The sequence below is a fragment of the Pochonia chlamydosporia genome, chromosome 6 (assembly GCF_001653235.2).
Source record: "Pochonia chlamydosporia 170 chromosome 6, whole genome shotgun sequence".
NCBI lineage: Eukaryota > Fungi > Ascomycota > Sordariomycetes > Hypocreales > Clavicipitaceae > Pochonia > Pochonia chlamydosporia.
Window position 1 is genome coordinate 2,641,599 of NC_035795.1, and position 17,031 is coordinate 2,658,629.

The 17,031-nt window shown below is 50.0% G+C and overlaps 6 protein-coding genes across 6 annotated transcripts; 2 read left to right on the top strand and 4 right to left on the bottom strand.

Moving 5' to 3' along the window:
• Window positions 1–921: 921 nt before the first annotated feature.
• VFPPC_14478 (hypothetical protein) lies at window positions 922–1,679 on the top strand (the record flags this gene model as incomplete). The annotated part of the gene is made up of 2 exons (XM_018292246.1): window positions 922–1,135; window positions 1,201–1,679. 2 exons carry the CDS (start codon window positions 922–924, stop codon window positions 1,677–1,679), a joined length of 693 nt encoding a protein of 230 aa, XP_018140401.1.
• Window positions 1,680–3,439: 1,760 nt separating this feature from the next.
• Window positions 3,440–6,138, bottom strand: VFPPC_08761 (hypothetical protein; the record flags this gene model as incomplete). Its single annotated transcript, XM_018287411.1, has 2 exons — window positions 3,440–5,896; window positions 6,058–6,138. 2 exons carry the CDS (start codon window positions 6,136–6,138, stop codon window positions 3,440–3,442), a joined length of 2,538 nt encoding a protein of 845 aa, XP_018140399.1.
• A 3,114-nt stretch (window positions 6,139–9,252) lies between these two features.
• Window positions 9,253–11,058, bottom strand: VFPPC_08759 (phospholipase A2, group VII; the record flags this gene model as incomplete). Its single annotated transcript, XM_018287409.1, has 1 exon — window positions 9,253–11,058. One exon carries the CDS (start codon window positions 11,056–11,058, stop codon window positions 9,253–9,255), a length of 1,806 nt encoding a protein of 601 aa, XP_018140397.1.
• A 703-nt stretch (window positions 11,059–11,761) lies between these two features.
• Window positions 11,762–12,277, bottom strand: VFPPC_18050 (hypothetical protein; the record flags this gene model as incomplete). Its single annotated transcript, XM_022429710.1, has 2 exons — window positions 11,762–11,989; window positions 12,104–12,277. The coding sequence occupies 2 exons, from the start codon at window positions 12,275–12,277 to the stop codon at window positions 11,762–11,764; spliced, it is 402 nt and encodes a 133-aa protein (XP_022285270.1).
• A 566-nt stretch (window positions 12,278–12,843) lies between these two features.
• Window positions 12,844–13,537, top strand: VFPPC_08758 (RNA recognition motif domain-containing protein; the record flags this gene model as incomplete). Its single annotated transcript, XM_018287408.1, has 2 exons — window positions 12,844–13,269; window positions 13,325–13,537. 2 exons carry the CDS (start codon window positions 12,844–12,846, stop codon window positions 13,535–13,537), a joined length of 639 nt encoding a protein of 212 aa, XP_018140396.1.
• A 413-nt stretch (window positions 13,538–13,950) lies between these two features.
• On the bottom strand, window positions 13,951–16,425 carry VFPPC_08757 (ankyrin and het domain-containing protein; the record flags this gene model as incomplete). The annotated part of the gene is made up of 1 exon (XM_018287407.1): window positions 13,951–16,425. One exon carries the CDS (start codon window positions 16,423–16,425, stop codon window positions 13,951–13,953), a length of 2,475 nt encoding a protein of 824 aa, XP_018140395.1.
• Between the last annotated feature and the right edge of the window lie 606 nt (window positions 16,426–17,031).

Below are 17,031 nucleotides of genomic sequence, written 5' to 3' on the forward strand. Positions count from 1 at the left end.
GAAGTGTAAGCTCCTGCTACCGTTTTGTCTCACTCACAAAAACGGCAAACACAGCAGAGAGTTTGAAAAGGTTTGTCTTTTGTCTTGTCGCATTGTCGAGGTCCAAAGTCCGATGTGAATCGGATTCTACGTGGCGATGAGTGGCGGACGCCACAAAATATTCAAAATGGCACTAGTCCGACTTGAGCAAATCCTAGCATGGACCTGCTTGCACCTTGTAAGTGACAGACATGGTTTGTTTATATTTGGCATCAAGGGGACCTGGCTCACAAATTAATTGATCCCTGCCAGCAATCACGGATGCTACTTGTATGCAAGATGTAGGATATAATTGCACTGTGAAGATCCAGAGTCCTCCTGATACAAGAAGTTGAGCTGTCTGCCCTCGTCATTGATCAAAGCCGCCTTTCCCTCGTCACTGATCTATATGTACCTCCGTCGTGCGACACAACAAATCAGAGCTGCCCATTCTGCCCAAAGTCGCCAGGCATTTTGCAACTCCTCCAGTCTCCATTCAAACCCTTGACATCTCGCATTCAACTAGGCCAGTCAATACTCGCTCGCAGTGAATCATCTTCAACACATTCGTCCCATTCATTGCCCACGAAACAGTCTGGTCCTACTCTTTGTTCTCTTCAACAATCCCGTTCAACGAACATCACACCAGTGAATCACAAGCAATGCACCTCGCACCCGTGAATAGACTCGACCCCATTTTCATCTGGCAACCGTACATGATGCACCAGCACCTGCCGTAACCCGACCAAACATGTCCTCTGCATATTAGACGACTGGGACCTACCAGAGTTGGCACTTTATTTGTCCATGGCTGCAGGCTTCTGTGTGCACTTAATTCTCTTATTGGCAGTTTTCCTCATTCTTAAAACAGCAAAACTCCCGCGGCTCAGCTGTCAAGAAATCATGTCTGCAGGTAAAGCCACAGATCCAAAATATTGGCTCGGCCAGCTAGAGGACGTCCTTTGCGATCGCTTCGAAAACCTTGGCCACCAATGCGCACAAATTCGAGAGGAGATTGTCGAGAATATTAGCAATGTGATCAGAGATTCTGCAGAGAGGGACGAATGGGATGTCTGCAACTTCATTTGGCGGTTGCTCGACGAATGGGAGGCCCATGGTGTGTATGAGACTTCATCCTCGTCACCCTCGTCTTCAACAACTAATACATGTCTGGTGTAACAGACCTCACCGATATGGGGTTTTCCCGACCGCCATCTCACTACCGCCATGTTATATCCGTAGGAAGAATCGAAGCTCTCCGCTATCTGCCCAAACGCAGCTCTGTTAGATCCTGGGACCACGCGAGCCTCTGCGCTGGGGAGCTCTGCAACACCATTCGTCGGGTCATTGACGAACCGTCAACATCGTTTAAGCGGATTCTGATGGAGCGTAACGTCAGACGCCCTGAAGGGGAGCCACCTCAAAATCCAGAGCCTATTGGGCATGCGAGATCGACACCTTCCGAGTCATTTATGGTCCTGGACGGCGGCGTGCACACCTGGGCTGATTACATTGACCAGTTGGAGCTTGATTTGGCGAGAGCACGAAGGGCGGTTCAGGTAGTAAAGGAGCAGAATATGGAGCTGGCTATCAAGCTGGCTGAGACCCAGAATAGGTTGGTTGAGACCCAAAGGAGTCTCGGTCGGCGTCAACCTTGGTGAGGACAGTTGACGGGTGTGCAGCTCAGGCACCAAAGGACAGGCTTGTTGGGTCATTTTAGATATATCGTCACTTGTCATTGATAAGGGAGCTGATACCACCTTAGAGAAATAGAAGGGTACACATTCCATAGAGTTAGAAATGCATTCTACCACTGCTTTACCGCATATATCTCTTGTCTCACAGAGAAAATGGCTTCCCACCCAGCCAACCTCCCAAATCTGGAATATAACCACGAAGACCTATGGAACTTCGTAAACCGGAGAAGCAAGAGGACTAACCAACTCTACAGGCTGGTTCTTCGCCTCAGCATACCCTGGTGCCTCATATACAATTGGCGTATGTACGACGCTTGGTGTTCCTGCACCAACTAAGTCGGTAGCGGCGCCATCCACTGCCTCAAAACGTCGTCTCCGTGTAAACCAACACAAAAAGACACAGACAATAGCAACTACACACGCTCCACCAACGGACCCCCCAATGATGATCCCCATTCTGGCCAAGTCGTGGTTCCTGTCCTCCGCCACAGTGGACGCAATAGAAGTTGATTCGGAGGGCTGTCCCGTCAATGTCAGCGAAGTAACGCTTGCCGTAGTGATAATAGCCGTAACCTCTGTACCAGTATTAGTGGACAACTTCGCGGTAGTACTCGCCGCAATACCAATCGTCGTAATCGCCGACTCAGCTTCTAAGAACAATCAATACTCAATTCATACAGACGCGTGGAAAACGTACCCGGAAACGAAAGCAAGTAATAGCCTGACCCACAATCTCCTACATCCTTCGATCTTGAGCAATAGTAAAAGTCTCTGTGCACATACTCCTCACACTTGACCAGCTCTGCCGCATCATCCAACACGTCGAGGTCCTTCCCCATGCACGCATTGGAGCAGCTTGAGCTTCGCCACGACTTATCCGTACAGCTTCCCCGGGAGTAGTTTCCTCGAAAAGGAAGCTCGTATCCCGTTGCTTTGCAAAGATGGTTGTTGAGACAGGCGTATCCTTGGCCACAACAGGCGGATTCCTTGGTAGTGTCTGAGCAGGGGGCTTGGTTGGTAGCGATGGAACCATCTGGCCAGTAGCATATTGCTGAGACTGGGGATGTGAGAAGAAGGAGGAGGAGGGATATGGATTGGACGGTTGGGAGGAACATTGTGTTTGCTTGAGGTGCGATTAGAGTGTGTTTCGATGGAATGGAATGGTAGGGTTTGAGCTTAGTTTGGGGGGATTGAAGAAATGATAGATGGAGGTGTGTTTATCTGGTGGGAAGTGAAATTCTTATCGGATCTGTGAATGCTCATATGAACGGGACGAGAGCATCCCGGCCTTGTTTCACTGCGTAGCACCGTCTTCCGTGTCCTCGTCCCGCTTCCTGACCTGTGAAAGATATTAGCCCATGTGCTTAAATAAAAAGTGTTTTAGTAATTACCCACGTATTGCCGAAACTTGATCTACAACTCAAGTGAAGTTGTTGTGGAGTCGGAATTTGTTTGCAGCATGTCAGCCCTTCAATAACTGGGACAATCAACACAAGCAATCAAGCACTGCAACGGATGCAAGCAAGTTCACACTTGGACCCGTAGTTGATAAGTAATTGTATTAAGATTTTAGTCAAACTCCAAGGGTATACCCCGTACATTCTCATATCGTCATATCGTAGCAACATAATAAATATCACAACGACGGTTCATAAGTCGTCTCATACAAAACAAAACAAAGTCCAAATCTCGTAATGAGTGACATATTTCCTTCAACACCCTCCCTAATGTAGCCGTTCCTTGATATACACCGTCGCTGCCAACCCTGCGCAACACCGAGTACTCATCTCATGTCTGCACCACGAGCACTTTACAGTCATGGACAGAGCGCCCGAAAATCCACACTTATCGACAGGATTCAACACACCCTCTGGGTTGGCCATGGCTTCGTACAAGTTACTCGGCATATCATGATAGTACCTGCAGCTGCAGCATTCCACAAAAACCTTGGTAATAGGCTCCCTGTCGACCATACTAAGCAGAGGCGTAGATTTATGACGCAAAGATCGGCCAACAATATCAGGAACAGAAAGGGGGCCCTGCTCAGTCGCAGTAAGGTCGGAATCGGAGTCGGGAATGATAAAGGACGGTGGCGGTCCGAGCCGTTGTTTGTGAGCGCGATGTGGGACACCGGCAGGCGGTTGTTTGCGCGCTTCCTCAAGGTATGAGGCCGGGGATGCGGGACTTTGCAAAGGAACGCCGGATTTGTTTTTGGGGCGAAGCTTCAGGGGTCGTTCCTTGAGTGATGCAGGAACACTGGCGTTTGTAGCTAGTGTTGATTGGGAGTTGGATCGTCGACGAAGGCAAGGTTGTTGAATTGGGATGCCATTGAATACAGCGAGGACTTTTTCGGCAGCCGCCTGGATTGGGTCCATGCCTTCATCGTCTGAATTTTCAGTACTGTGGAGTGGATAGGTGGTGTTTGGCACTGCAAGTCGCGATTTGCCGTTCTTGTCTGATGACATCGAAGGCTCATCCTTGGGGGTGTTGTCGAGGGACATGCCCTTCTCAGATTGCGGTCGCGACGTAGCTGGCGTGCTGACAATAGAGGTTGAATGGAAGTCTTCGGAGCCAGAATCCTCAGATGAGCTGCCGGGGAGGTGACTTGATCCTGGCGAAGACACATAAACTGACGGCTGGTGGATGGATACCCCCATGCCGGCAGTACGATCTTTCTTGTTTTGGGCTCCATGTCTGTATAATGGAAAGGATCGTCGTGGAGGAGACTCTTGTACTGGTGATGACTGTATGCTGCTGTTATGATGATGAAGAGAAGGCAAAGGCGGTATCGATTCGTCCAGACTTAAAACTGAATTCCGCTTGGAACTTCGCCTCGGTGGCTCAGGAGGAGGTGGAGAGGATGGAGCGGTTGTATAAGTCCCCCCCGTTGAGCAAGACGAAATGGACACATTGTTACCGTGTTCCGCCTTCGGCTTGTTCACGAGCATATTTCCCTTGGAAGGGGAACCAGTTGCAAATGCAATGTGCGTGGGCTGCGGTGGTGATGAACTCGCAGTCCTCGCTTGACTCTCAACGGGCTTGATTTCTCTTGGACCCGAAATCCTAGACTTCAGGCTTGCGGCCGCGCTTGCCCCGTCAAGATGCGTATCGTGATCATGGCTCAACCGTGAATCAGGTCGGGGGCCAGTCTTCAACCCTACTTTGGCACGCCACCTGTCAATCGTGCCAAGATCAGGCACAGCTGGCGCGGTCGGCGAGACGAGCGACATGGTCTTGTGGTGATTTTTGCCTCTAGTGATGGGCGGATAACGACGTTGAGAATCCGATCCGTCGACGCCAGGTCTGGCTGGTGGTGGTGGCGACTTCAACGGCGTAGACCACCTGTGGTTTTGCTTGCCCTTGCGCAGAGCAGGGTGAATATTTGATTCATCTTCGATAGCCTGGCTGTCAAGAGCTTGCTGCGTAGCGGCATGTCGTTGAAGCTCGAGCTTGATGCCACCAATAAAACCAGAGTCCGCGGCGGTGTCCACAGAGGAACGGCGAAACTCGAATGGCGCTCTAAGGAGAGACACAAACGAACCAGAACGACTGCGGGCCTTACGGGGTGGTTTGTTGGGACTATTCAGAGCCGTAGAACTGTCAGCCCGCTCACGCCGACGGCCCCTTGTCGCGTCTATCTCAGAAGCAGCGGCTTGTTGGAGAGCATAAGGAGAGCTCGCAGGCGGTGGCTTCACCAGTCTCTTTGTCCTCCCATTTCTCGATTCCTCCCTCTCCCTCTTTTCTGTCTTCTTCTCCGTCTTGCGTCTCTCATATGCCTCCCAGCTCGGCGAGTGGCAGGGCGCAGGCGCAGGCGCGGACTCAGTGGGAGGGAACTCAAACGAAACGACTTTTGGATACTTGTCGCTGGGTGTAGCAACAACGGTGGAAGACCCATCCATTGGGGAATAGTCCCTCCCCTGGCTCGCAAATAAATCTGATCGGCTCATGGTGATGGGCGCACCAGTGTTGATGATTAGAGGAGGAAGTTGTGGTGGCAGAGAGGTGTCACGGCGAGATTCATTACTTTGCCGCTGTGCCTTTTGCGTGTTGCCCTCTGCACGACGGACTTGAATGCTCGAGCGAACAGGAGAGTTTTTGGTGACGGTTGTGGCCGAGGACGGTTGTGAATTTGTGTTTGACGGTGTTGTTTGTGTCTGTGAATGTGGATGAAGCCGCTCAAACTGTAACCATGTAAGCCGTGTAAGTCAGGATTCAGAACATGGACCAGGCCGTGGCCCAAGTGTGCAAAGGAATCTGCAGAGAAGTGGAATAGGCCAAGAACAATAAAAAATAGAAAAAGAGGCGCAGGTGCAAAATATGATGACCGAGCGCAGTTCCTTACCATATATTGCTTTTCGAGCTCCAACATCCGTTGAAGGCTGTTGGAGCGGCCAGACCGAGCCTTGGAGTCCAAATCCGTCATTTTGGATGACGATTTTTGTGTTTTTGACATTGCACCAAGTGGGCGTCCCGAAATGTTGGGGCTGGCGGAGTCTGACTAGACGCTAGCTAACAGCTGCCCGACAGCTGCCAGCAGCAAACCAGATCTAGATTGACGGATTTCAACGAAAGTTTCCAACGTAAAAGCGTAATTTCACCAGCCTGGTGCCGAGACTAAAACGTTCAATGGAGTAAAAGTCAGTCAATTAAGTATCTCACTGGAATGGCTGGCCAGCTCTTTTCTTTTCTTTTCTTTTCCACGTCTTCTCTTCTGACTGTTTTTTTGGTCATTCCGTCATTGACCTGACTCCTCTAGATGCACGTACAAGACAGGTGGTTGGCCCCACGGCTTGGAGTGAGGTCGTTTTTGTCGCAACAGCCACCGGAAAGCCAATCGCGACACCTTGCATAGGTGAACAGTATGAATCCAAAGATCGAAACGAGGGCGACGGCGTCAGTCAAGGGCGAAAAAACAGTTGTCGAATTGCCGTCGAATATTTTACAGATTGAACCGTGGCTGGAAATGTGCGCGTAGTCTCTGAGGAGGCTGACTCCAGGCGCTGTCACAAAAGATGATGAGGAAAGACACCGGAATCAAGCAATCATTACATATTATTTGAGCAAAGGGAATGGGAAACAGCAAAGCTCAGAAAAGACGAACGAAAAAGAATATCAAGAATCCCCCGGAGATATGTACGACGATGCAGCAAAGGAACAAAAAAAATTGGCCGTCCCAGCTGAGCAAATGACAGGACCAGGTCACACCAGACGTGCAGTAGGGCGGCTTTCCGACATGGACCTGGGGATCCGGGTCGATCGCCGCCGTGAATACGAGAGGCTTAGTCGAGGGTGGTGTGGCCCCTGTTGGTTGGGTCAAATGGGTTTGCACCGGAGAGTTGAGCAGTTGTCTGGCCCATGTCTGTCTGGTTTGGCATCAGACAATAGGCGAGGTAACACAGTCACGTCGTTTTTGCTTTGGATCGGACCAGTTCTTTGTGTGATTGATGCCAGATGCACGGGCGGTGTAGCGAACCTGTCATTTTGGAAACACAACACGTTTTCATCTTTGTCCATTTGAACTTGTCTGGAATAGAAGCGTACTGCATCTGTCAATGAGACTCGTGTCAAACTGCCAGAACTACTTAAGTATGCGGAATACAGCTGGGTTCCAAAGCCGTCCAGTTAGTGCTCCTGTGCCAGGGCTCCATGTTGAACCAGACTCCATGGTCTCATCTCAACCTGATACCAGTACCCATCCGCAAATCACAACACGAGAAGGGCAATAAGAGAGCAAGAATCTCATGACACAAATACAGTCTGTCGCTACTTTGTCAGAACCCCACAGTCAAACACAACGGGTTGTGGCCCTGGGTCGAAGCTGAGCTCGGCAGCATGACATCTCCATCTATCCCCTCATGCATCACTCGTTTCTTCTTCAGGCCCAAGCCACGTCAAGCCCAGTCGATGACTCGATGCAGATGTATGTATCATCGAGCCTCAGCTGCACCAGCTTCTGGCTTCCGCCTCGATAATTGGCTTTCGGCTCACGCTGTCCGTCAGAACAGCCGTGGGCAAAGTCCCAGACCACATATGCAGCCATACTTGAGAGGGCGGCGCCCAGGTCGTCAAAGAAGCTTAGGCAGTTCGACACGAAGCTAAACCATGCAGGTTTCACGTTGGCGGCAAGGAAATACGAATTGTGGCGGGGCTCAAAGGCTGGCACTTTGCTTCTCCAATGTTTGGAAGGCTCAAGTGTGTGCTCAAGTGCGGCTTCTTCCCAGCCGTTTCTAGCCCCGCCTTCAAACTTTGAATGACTGCACGGTCTGGCACCACACTCCATCGCACAATCTCGTCCGTGTTGCCCGCTTGTCCTGATCGCCTGCAGGGGATCGTGGCAAACCTGCCATCACAGTTGTGTCTGTAAATAGCCAAACCCCTGCCAGTAGTCTCCTTGTTCCCGGCCCTCCCGCCCATCACCTCGGGACAGCATTGGAGCTTCGCTCAACACCTGGCGCTACAGGTGATTACTCATCCTCGATGTTGCTCTGTAGCGTACCATCGCCGAACGAAATATTTGAGGTGCTTGTAAGCATCCATCATTTCCGTGGATCAATTACCGACATGTATTTGATCAGAGCGAGTCTGGTTCACCTCGGAGACATCGAATGGCGGCCCCGCACCAAGCCAGACCAGACTTGACCCTTATTGCAAGGCACTGGTGAGTTTGGGCCGCCATTCACCAGCCTACCAATTGACCTCTCATCCCGCCTCTCAATTTCACTCACCATCTGAGTTGCTCATCATGACATGACCCAGCCTCCGACAAACAATCTCGCCTACAACAACAACCCGCCACCGAACAATCAACCGCCTGCAATACCGTGCAAATCTCATGATTCATTTATCTGGGATCAAGATCGTGGAGAGCACGCGCCATCTCTGTCCACCGGAGAATACTATTTGCTAGCCTTCCACGTTTCAGGGTAGCAAGGGTTCACAACAACGGACCAGATTGAAATTCAGCAATGGCGTCGTGATGCTTGTCAAGGGAGCCGCAGGGCTAGGGACTCGCAACTACCTGATCTTGGAACAACTAATCGATTGGTCATGCAATCTTTCTATGCTGGGAGGGCCGTGCAAACTTTTTGTTAGTTTGGACGTAGATCTGCCCACGTCGGTAGAATTATTAGGTGCACCCGATGCGTGTCTGTGTACATTGTTCGTCACAACAAATCAATCGCCAAACACAAGAAGATAAAAAGCCTTGTTCAGATTGATGAAGAGCTGCTGCTGAAACTGCGGACTTGGCGGGAATACATACAAACAAGAGTGAAATATGCCGCATATAAATAAGCTTCGGGCTATCTATGCACGTCACTTCGTCTTCCCTTCATGTTCCATGCACCACATCAGATGAGGTTACTCACATACAACCCATACAACTATCAGGTCCATCGAGAGCACCCTCAACGGCGTAGACCAAGCTGCCACGTCCTGCCCTTGCTTACTTGCTACAAATCCCGCACAATTGCAATCCAAGAATAGGAAACGTTCGGGTATCATGCATCATACACACCAGTTCACCTAAATATCGCACTCAAGTAAAAGTATTCCTGTAAGAAGTGACATCCTCACCCCTTGGGTTAATATGCGTCCACAACTCATCATGTTCAGTGTAGTCGTGGAGCCCATTGCCCAACTCATCACCTTCCACGGCTGCACATATCACTGCCCGCCAAAATCGTCGGCACCATGCTCTAAATCTCTTTGAGAACTCATTCGGGATCTTGAGTCTCACTGCCACCCATTTGTCATCCGGCGCATGATCCTCTCGCAGTGCTTCCTCCGGTTCACTTGGTGCTGGTGCCGATGTCAGTAAATCGTCATTTACCCATGTTGGGAATTTGATGTGTTCGGGCGGCAGAGTTAAGCTGAGGAACTCCAAAGAGGTGGCAATAGTTAGGGAGCAGGCTCGTAGCGGGTTCACCATTGACTTCATGAAGAACGACATCCAGTGCGGATACAGGACGGCGAAATCCGTCATGGCAAGATGCGTTGAGCCCACAATCGTCAACATCCAGCTCAAAGAGTTAGATTCTCTCGCTTCTTGGCAAAATCCGACAACACGCTCGAAATTCTCCTTCCAATGCATGAATGCTTCCGACGATATGGCAATGATGGGCCTGGAAACAATATTACCAGGGTCGTCACCTCTGGCGGGTGTGCCTTGGCCCCAGGCGTCAAGAATAATACCTTGGCCAAGCCAGCTAAGAGACTGGTCCCGACAGAGTTGTACTGTCGTGGCACCTCCAAACGAATGTCCCATGACAGTAGCCCTCTGTAGAAACATACTGCCTTTCCAACTGTCCCAAATTATTCCATCGAGCCCTCGAGAGCTGGAACCGATGTTGCCCTTCTTTCGCAAGTTTAATCGTGCGATATCGTCTCCTCTACCGTCGTGTATGAGAGATAGGACATGGTATGCCTCTTTAATCTCCTCTACTCTCAGTTCGATCTGAGCATTTCGAAGTTTGCTGTCCACGCCGCGAGGGTTGTGAGGTGAGGTATCCTGGGCGTTATCCTTTGGCAAGATGTAGTCCATGATGTAGTACGGGTTCAATCCGCGTTTCCTCCGTCGTTGAATCTTTTTGTTCTTGGTCCTGGATCCATGATCTTCCTCGTTTCTAGAAATAATCTCTGCTGTTGAGGATTCAATTTCGGCAGCGTCCACATCATCAGGCAGGTTCACTAGTGTTCTCGCTCCGCTTCCGTCCCTATGCTCCATCGCGACCACGACAAAGCCGAAACTGGCCAATTCGCCGCATATTGTGCTGTAACATAGCCTCGAACCCCCGAGTCCGTGGCTAAATATCACAACGGGAAACCTGGGTTTCTCGGTGCGGCAACCTTTATTTCCAATTTCCTCCTTGTCTGACGACACGTTGCATTGCGAAGCATTCCCAGCCCAGTAGTCTGCTAACTTGGCGTTTCGAAAGGCTGGCAATTTTGTGAATAGTGAAGTGCACGCCAGATATCCCGTGACTGGTGCTGATGGAATGTTGAGAAATTTGGCATATCCCTTTGACGTGGCTATTCTTGGCGCTGGCATCCAGTTTACACGATGGAGGCTATGTGCATTGTCTGAGGCCTCGATGGTTTTTTGCACATCGCACGGGTAGTATACTCCCATTAACACAGTATCGAGTCTCAGAACTGGTTTCCCGCCGCGCCTTAAATTTGAAATGGGGCGTGGGTTCCGAGCAGGGACCTCGATGTCCATGTAACCGACATTATAGGGACCATTGTAGTTGGGCAGGCGATGGAGAAATCTTTCCCGCAATGTTTTGCGTGGAGTTATGGCGGACCTCACCGGGGTGTCAGTGGGTTTCGTCGAGTGAACCATTGTGATACTTCAATCCATCTATAATTGCGTCGCCTGTGATGGTCGAATGGGTGTTGCATATGGGAACTGAAAGGTATTTTCTCGTCTCGAAAAGGTTTCGTTCTGGGTCGTCTTGAGGTTGTGTTTTTGGCGGGCTGCGTCGGGGACTTATACGAGCAAGCAGGCCACAGCATGGAAGGAGCCAAAATTCCTGTGACGTCAACAAGGAACTAGACCATGGTCTGGCCAAGCAGTTTTACTCCGAGTCAGCCATGCATCAGGCGGCACGATCCAGTATAGCCAGCGATTGAACCATTGAAAACGTATGCATAGATCGTGCACTCTGTACCAAGAATCGAAGCATCGCCATTATCAAAATTCATGGTGGTTTGAGCTTTTGCGTTCCATGTTGGCCTTTTGTCTCATCGTCCTCAGCATACGGTTGATGTATGTGTTTCTTTTGATAACAGTCCCATAAGCTTACAGCTGTAGTCCTTAACAATAGTGCATGTCACCCAATTGAACAAATAAAATCTCTCATAAGTCACAATGTAATTGTCCAGGATGGCACCCCCGAAAGTTCGATGCGATGAAGATGTCACAAGAATGATGAACACCAGACTGTGTGGCGCTTTGACTGGGCAGCACCAAGAAGTGGGTCTTAGGTCCTCTCTTGTCCAGCCAGCCACACTGGTTGGTGGCTTTGCAACTTCTGATCCACAACCTACTGGCGAAGAGTCACACCAGCGTACCAATGTTTTTCCGGCAGGGCAAATCGCCGTCCCCACTCACGTGAGCGTCGCCTCTCGCACACAACCATTTGCCAAATTCCGCAAAAACTCCTTCGCGCCTTCTCTCCGCTGACTGACTCCCTCATCCACAGCATCACCAAACACAATCCATCACCATGGGTAAAGTTCACGGATCTCTTGCCCGTGCCGGTACGTCCTCGCTATGTCCACTCGATCGATATATTTCCTGAGGAGTTTTGGCTAATTATTTCCACAGGCAAGGTCAAGTCTCAGACCCCCAAAGTACGATTACATCCGATCCCCCATTGACCCGCGAACCCACGAACAGCGATGACTGACTGCGATATTTCTGCTGCGTATAGGTTGAGCCCCAGGAGAAGCCCAAGGTCCCCAAGGGCCGCGCTCTCAAGCGTCTCAAATACACCCGACGATTCGTCAATGTCACCCTCACTGGTGGCAAGAGAAAGGTGAGAAGCGACAGTGCTCATCGTACGCTGGGATAGAAGATGTCAAATGCTGACGGTATCATGTGCAGATGAACCCCAACCCCGGCTCGTAAAGAAATTGATAGAGGAGAGGGGAGGATGTGACTTCGAAAATGTACAGGGTGGAACACCGTTTCCTAATGGTTATTTGAAAATCGGTGGGACGGAACATGGATCGATCGATAGGCTGAGCACCTATGCGTGTGACGACTTGGTGCGACGAAGCTCGACGACTTTTTTCGGGCGTCTCGGTGTCGTTCGTCAATGAAGAACATACATCCGCATATTCTCTTTTGACGAGTGAGGAAGTGATGTGATTATTCGGCTTCAAAATGACCCAACATACCACGGAAAAAGATGTACCCCAAACCTGGAACAGCCGAAATCAAGAATCGAGTTTGCCGTTTGCCATGGAGAATTTGTCGCTTAGTGCGGTCTGCCTATTCAACACATCAACTATGACTCGTCTCCCAGCAAATCTTTCAACAAACCAGATTACAAGTCGTAGATATCTTTCATCACGCTGCATGCAAGCCACCCATCCTGCTCTGTAGACATAAACCTTTAGTATGGCCATCGTAGCTCCCAAATCAACACTTCAGGCCGACGAACGAAGTCACGTGACTCATACAAATTGCTGCCCCACGTTCAGTTGTGACGAATCCAAGCTCCAGCATGCCGATGGAACTTCTAAACTAGTCGTGGGCAACCTCAAACCTAACATTATCCCCGCGTCCCTCGCCTTGATAGACACAGAAACCATGGCCGACGTAGACATGGAAGTCGACCAACCTGTGTCGCCCCCGGCACGCAACGAGTCGGAGATGCAAACCCACACCAAAGCCACAGCCGTCCGATCCATCGAAGGCTGGATCGTCATAGTCACAAATGTTCACGAAGAAGCGGACGAGGAAGCCATACAAGACAAGTTTGGTGATTTTGGAGAGATTAAGAACTTGCATTTGAACTTGGATCGGAGAAGCGGTTACGTCAAGGTACGCTGTTACGTGGAGAGCCAAAGGGATACTTTGGCAAGCTGATTACCTCTAGGGCTACGCATTGATCGAGTACGCTACGCTGGAAGAAGCTCGGGCTGCGATTGACGGTGCACACGACACAAAATTACTCGACCAGACTATCTCCGTGGACTTTGCGTTTGTCAGACCCCCGCCTGGGAAAGGGGGGCGAGGAGGAAGAGCAGGTGGTGCTGGTGGTCGAAGACAACGAAGTCGTAGTAGGAGCCCCGTTGCAAAGGATGAGTGAAGTGGGAAAGATGGATAGGTGGGCTAAAGTGCGAGATATGAAATTCTGAGCCGATGTGCTGATCTACGCGATCAAGTGATGTCGGCGTGCGTCAACGTGAATGAAGAGGTATAATACTACTCGTATTCTTTATTGTAAACATACGTGGCTGACCTGTGGCAGAATGAAAAGGAAATGGAAACAGACGTTCCATTTCGATATTCGGATAGACGAGCTAGTCTCACGGCCGGCTTCCACCGGCGATGTGTTGCATAGGTTGCGGCTAGACTTATAAGGAGTCTTTGATATCACACTTATGCAAATCGAATCTCTTCTCAGAGTATTCGATCATTTTTATAGGCTCACGACGCGCCTCAAGACTTTTGATGTGAATTATCTATGCAAAGTGCCCTATCATATACTTCCAACAACGCCTAAATCAGTGTGATATCAACAGAATTGTTGGCAATGTCAAACATCATTTCTCCGTTCATTACGCCGTGCACATAAGCCTCACCCACCAGGCGATAATACCCTTCCCTCTCAGTAGGGCGGATCACAAACGGCACATCGCATCCGTGGACGATAACCACAATATCGTCGCTTTGCGTGAGCAAGGGGACCAAGCCCATCAAACGATGCTCTGTGAAACACAACGCATGCTTGTTAGCTACGAGCCCGATGGAAGTTGCATATGCTGCACAGTCTGAAGGTAAGCCTGTTGTCGATCCAGCAGTAGTAACGCCAATGTATGCGAGCACATCAAGTGTTGCCACGGGGTAAATATGGGCACACAGATAGTAACCCAATATCAAGAGAGTCGGCGCCAGCAGGAAAATGTACATCCGTCGAAAAATGGGAAGAAGTGAAACGAAAACCAGAGTCGGCTTGACCGCTATATACTGCATTCCCACTAGCACCGTCAAAATGCCAATCTGGCCAAGGATTGGTAGGCATCGGATTGCCGTAACAGCAACTGGCAACGTCACAAAGCATCCCATGATAGACAGTATGCCAGCTTTGTAAAATAGAAAGTTGTCGTGCCTTTTCATATTCTCATATTGCACAGCAAACTCGGGTGGTGCTGGTTCGCCAAGCATGGTTCGATTTGCGACCAAGGTGCGCCAAAAAGCTTCTAACATGGGCTCACCAGTAACATACACGCTTCCAAGTTTTGTGAACATGGATTCGTACAAGGACACTGGGAGGAGTAATTTGCCTGGTAACACGACCTTGACGCGGCTAACTGGCACAGCTCGAACACACAACAGTCCCTGGCTTGCGTCGCCTCCAAATATCACTGTGGTGTTTCCTGCAGCGTTGTACAGGTTTGGAGGCGGTTCATTCTTCACCGTTGTGTTTTCCCCTTGCTTGCTTTCTTCCACTCTTGTCTCAATCTCACAGCCATTTGACACCAGGCTTTGGCTCCCACTGAATGGTGATGGAACACTTTGTGTGCTGCCTGAAGCGTGCGCTGCCTCTTCTTCCTTCTGCTTTTCGGCATTGTAGCGTTTCGCAGCCTTGTCATTGATGAGTGCAAAACGAGTAAGCCCGGGACTTTGGTCTTGTGAATATTTAATTGACGTCCAATCTGGTACCCAAGATGGCCGATCTTGTGCGGAAAACGTATTTGACGCGATGCCCGCCGTGGACAGAATGATCGCAAGGTGACCATTGTTGATGAATGCAGCAGCAAATTGTGTCGAAACAACGGCCGGAGTTTGTTCTATAGAATATATAGGCTTATACCCCGCCGCATCCTCCGCGAGACCGAGAAGTCCATATATTCGGTCGATAGGTTTAGTGGCCCGAAAGTTGCCTGTTCGGTGCAAGAGATCAAGCAGGCTTTGTTTTTCAAAAGGAAACGGATGTCCATTAGCCCGATCGGATAACCATCTATTTCGTGTAAACATTTCAAAGCCTTTCACGGCGTTCAAATCTTTCCTGATTGACAGCTTAGATGGGTCCGACGGCTCGCCTGTATCAATATTGAATACCATATATGGCCCAGACATGTAGCCCCATGCGCGCATGCGTAAGTCAGTGACGAGATGCAGCGACCTGGCACCCTCGTGAGCCTCCCTATACTCATTTAATGTCCGGTTACCGAACAGATCTTTGGAATAGCCGTGATAGATGAGCTGCCTATTGGAGATGTATGCTTTGGACGCCAGCCATAGCCTATGCCAATCTATTTCAATGTCACCGCAAATGACACAGACGTCTGTTGCGTACACGAATTCTTGTATGATCCAAACCCTTCGAAACCACGGTCGACGAAAGAAAGCGCGTAGGGCAGCCCATCGCTTGTCGTTGGCTGGCGGGAGAACAAAGCCGCTCTGTAAGGCGAGTTCTAGGCCAATCTCTCCTTGAGAATGAGTCGAGTCATCCAGATGTTCAGAGTAGTCGGCTATTGACGATAACAGCTCCAAAGCCGCGGGGGCATTATCAGCTTCATCGCCTAGATAGACCTGGACACATGATGCAATGCGATAGACATCTGGCATAAGTTGAATCTGTTCCCCCTTTTCCGTGTTTGCGTTGGAAGAAATTTGATTGATGCAAATTGCGTCTGCCCATATTGTCCTAGGTTTGTCGGGCAATGCCAGTCGCCGGAGAATGGTGTGCAAGGTTGAGGTAATCGTGATGAAGAATTCCTGTCCTTCGCCACTACGGACAATGACCTTGAATGGAGTCCTGGTGTCGCTACCCCAATGATACGAGACTGCATCATAAGGGAGAGAGTGTTCCAAGTAACCTTGACCAGATTCAGTTTGTCGATACTTTGGGTTTGTTAACCGGTGATGAATAATGCTTCCGGAGAGAGGCTTTTGAGGATTCTGAATAGCATCAAGTTGCAATAAACGGATCTCTCCCGGTCGTAATGGTTCATATTTATAGGACTCCATTTCACTATGATCCAATAATATCGTGACCTTCTGTTTTCAAAGTGACTGACAACATGGCACAGAGGAGACTCTGGGTGAGGCTCGGACAATGCCCACTCGCGGGGCTTTCGCTCGTAATAAGTAGGAAGCCGACTGAGGTTGGCCCTCCAAGACGAGTGTCCGCACAATTTGCATCATGGCCCTGAGCTGCATCTAATAATTGCCTGATTAGGCGGATCTGGGCGGGCCGATTCCGCCGTAACAGGTGAGGTGGTTGTGTGACGGGGCTGAGCTGGCTGACGGAGGGTTGCATGGGGAAATCATAGCCTCAAAGCATCTTGGCGATATTGGAGCGTCGGTGAACTAGGACTATTACACCGTGAGTCGTGATATGCTTCAATCCCTAACGGTTTTGCTGGGTCTTCTTCGAGACCCATTGCCTACCATTGCTAGGGAGGTAGCCTGTGATGCTATGGTACCACGGCAATAAAGTGAAGTGGGCATATGGCAGTGCTCGCAGATAATCGTCGGATGGGGTGCAACACTAAGCGCCCGGCGAGTTTGTTCTTCTCGATGGTTGGTACAAAAGCAACAAGGTTGGGCAAACCATCCGTGGTATTCTCGAGA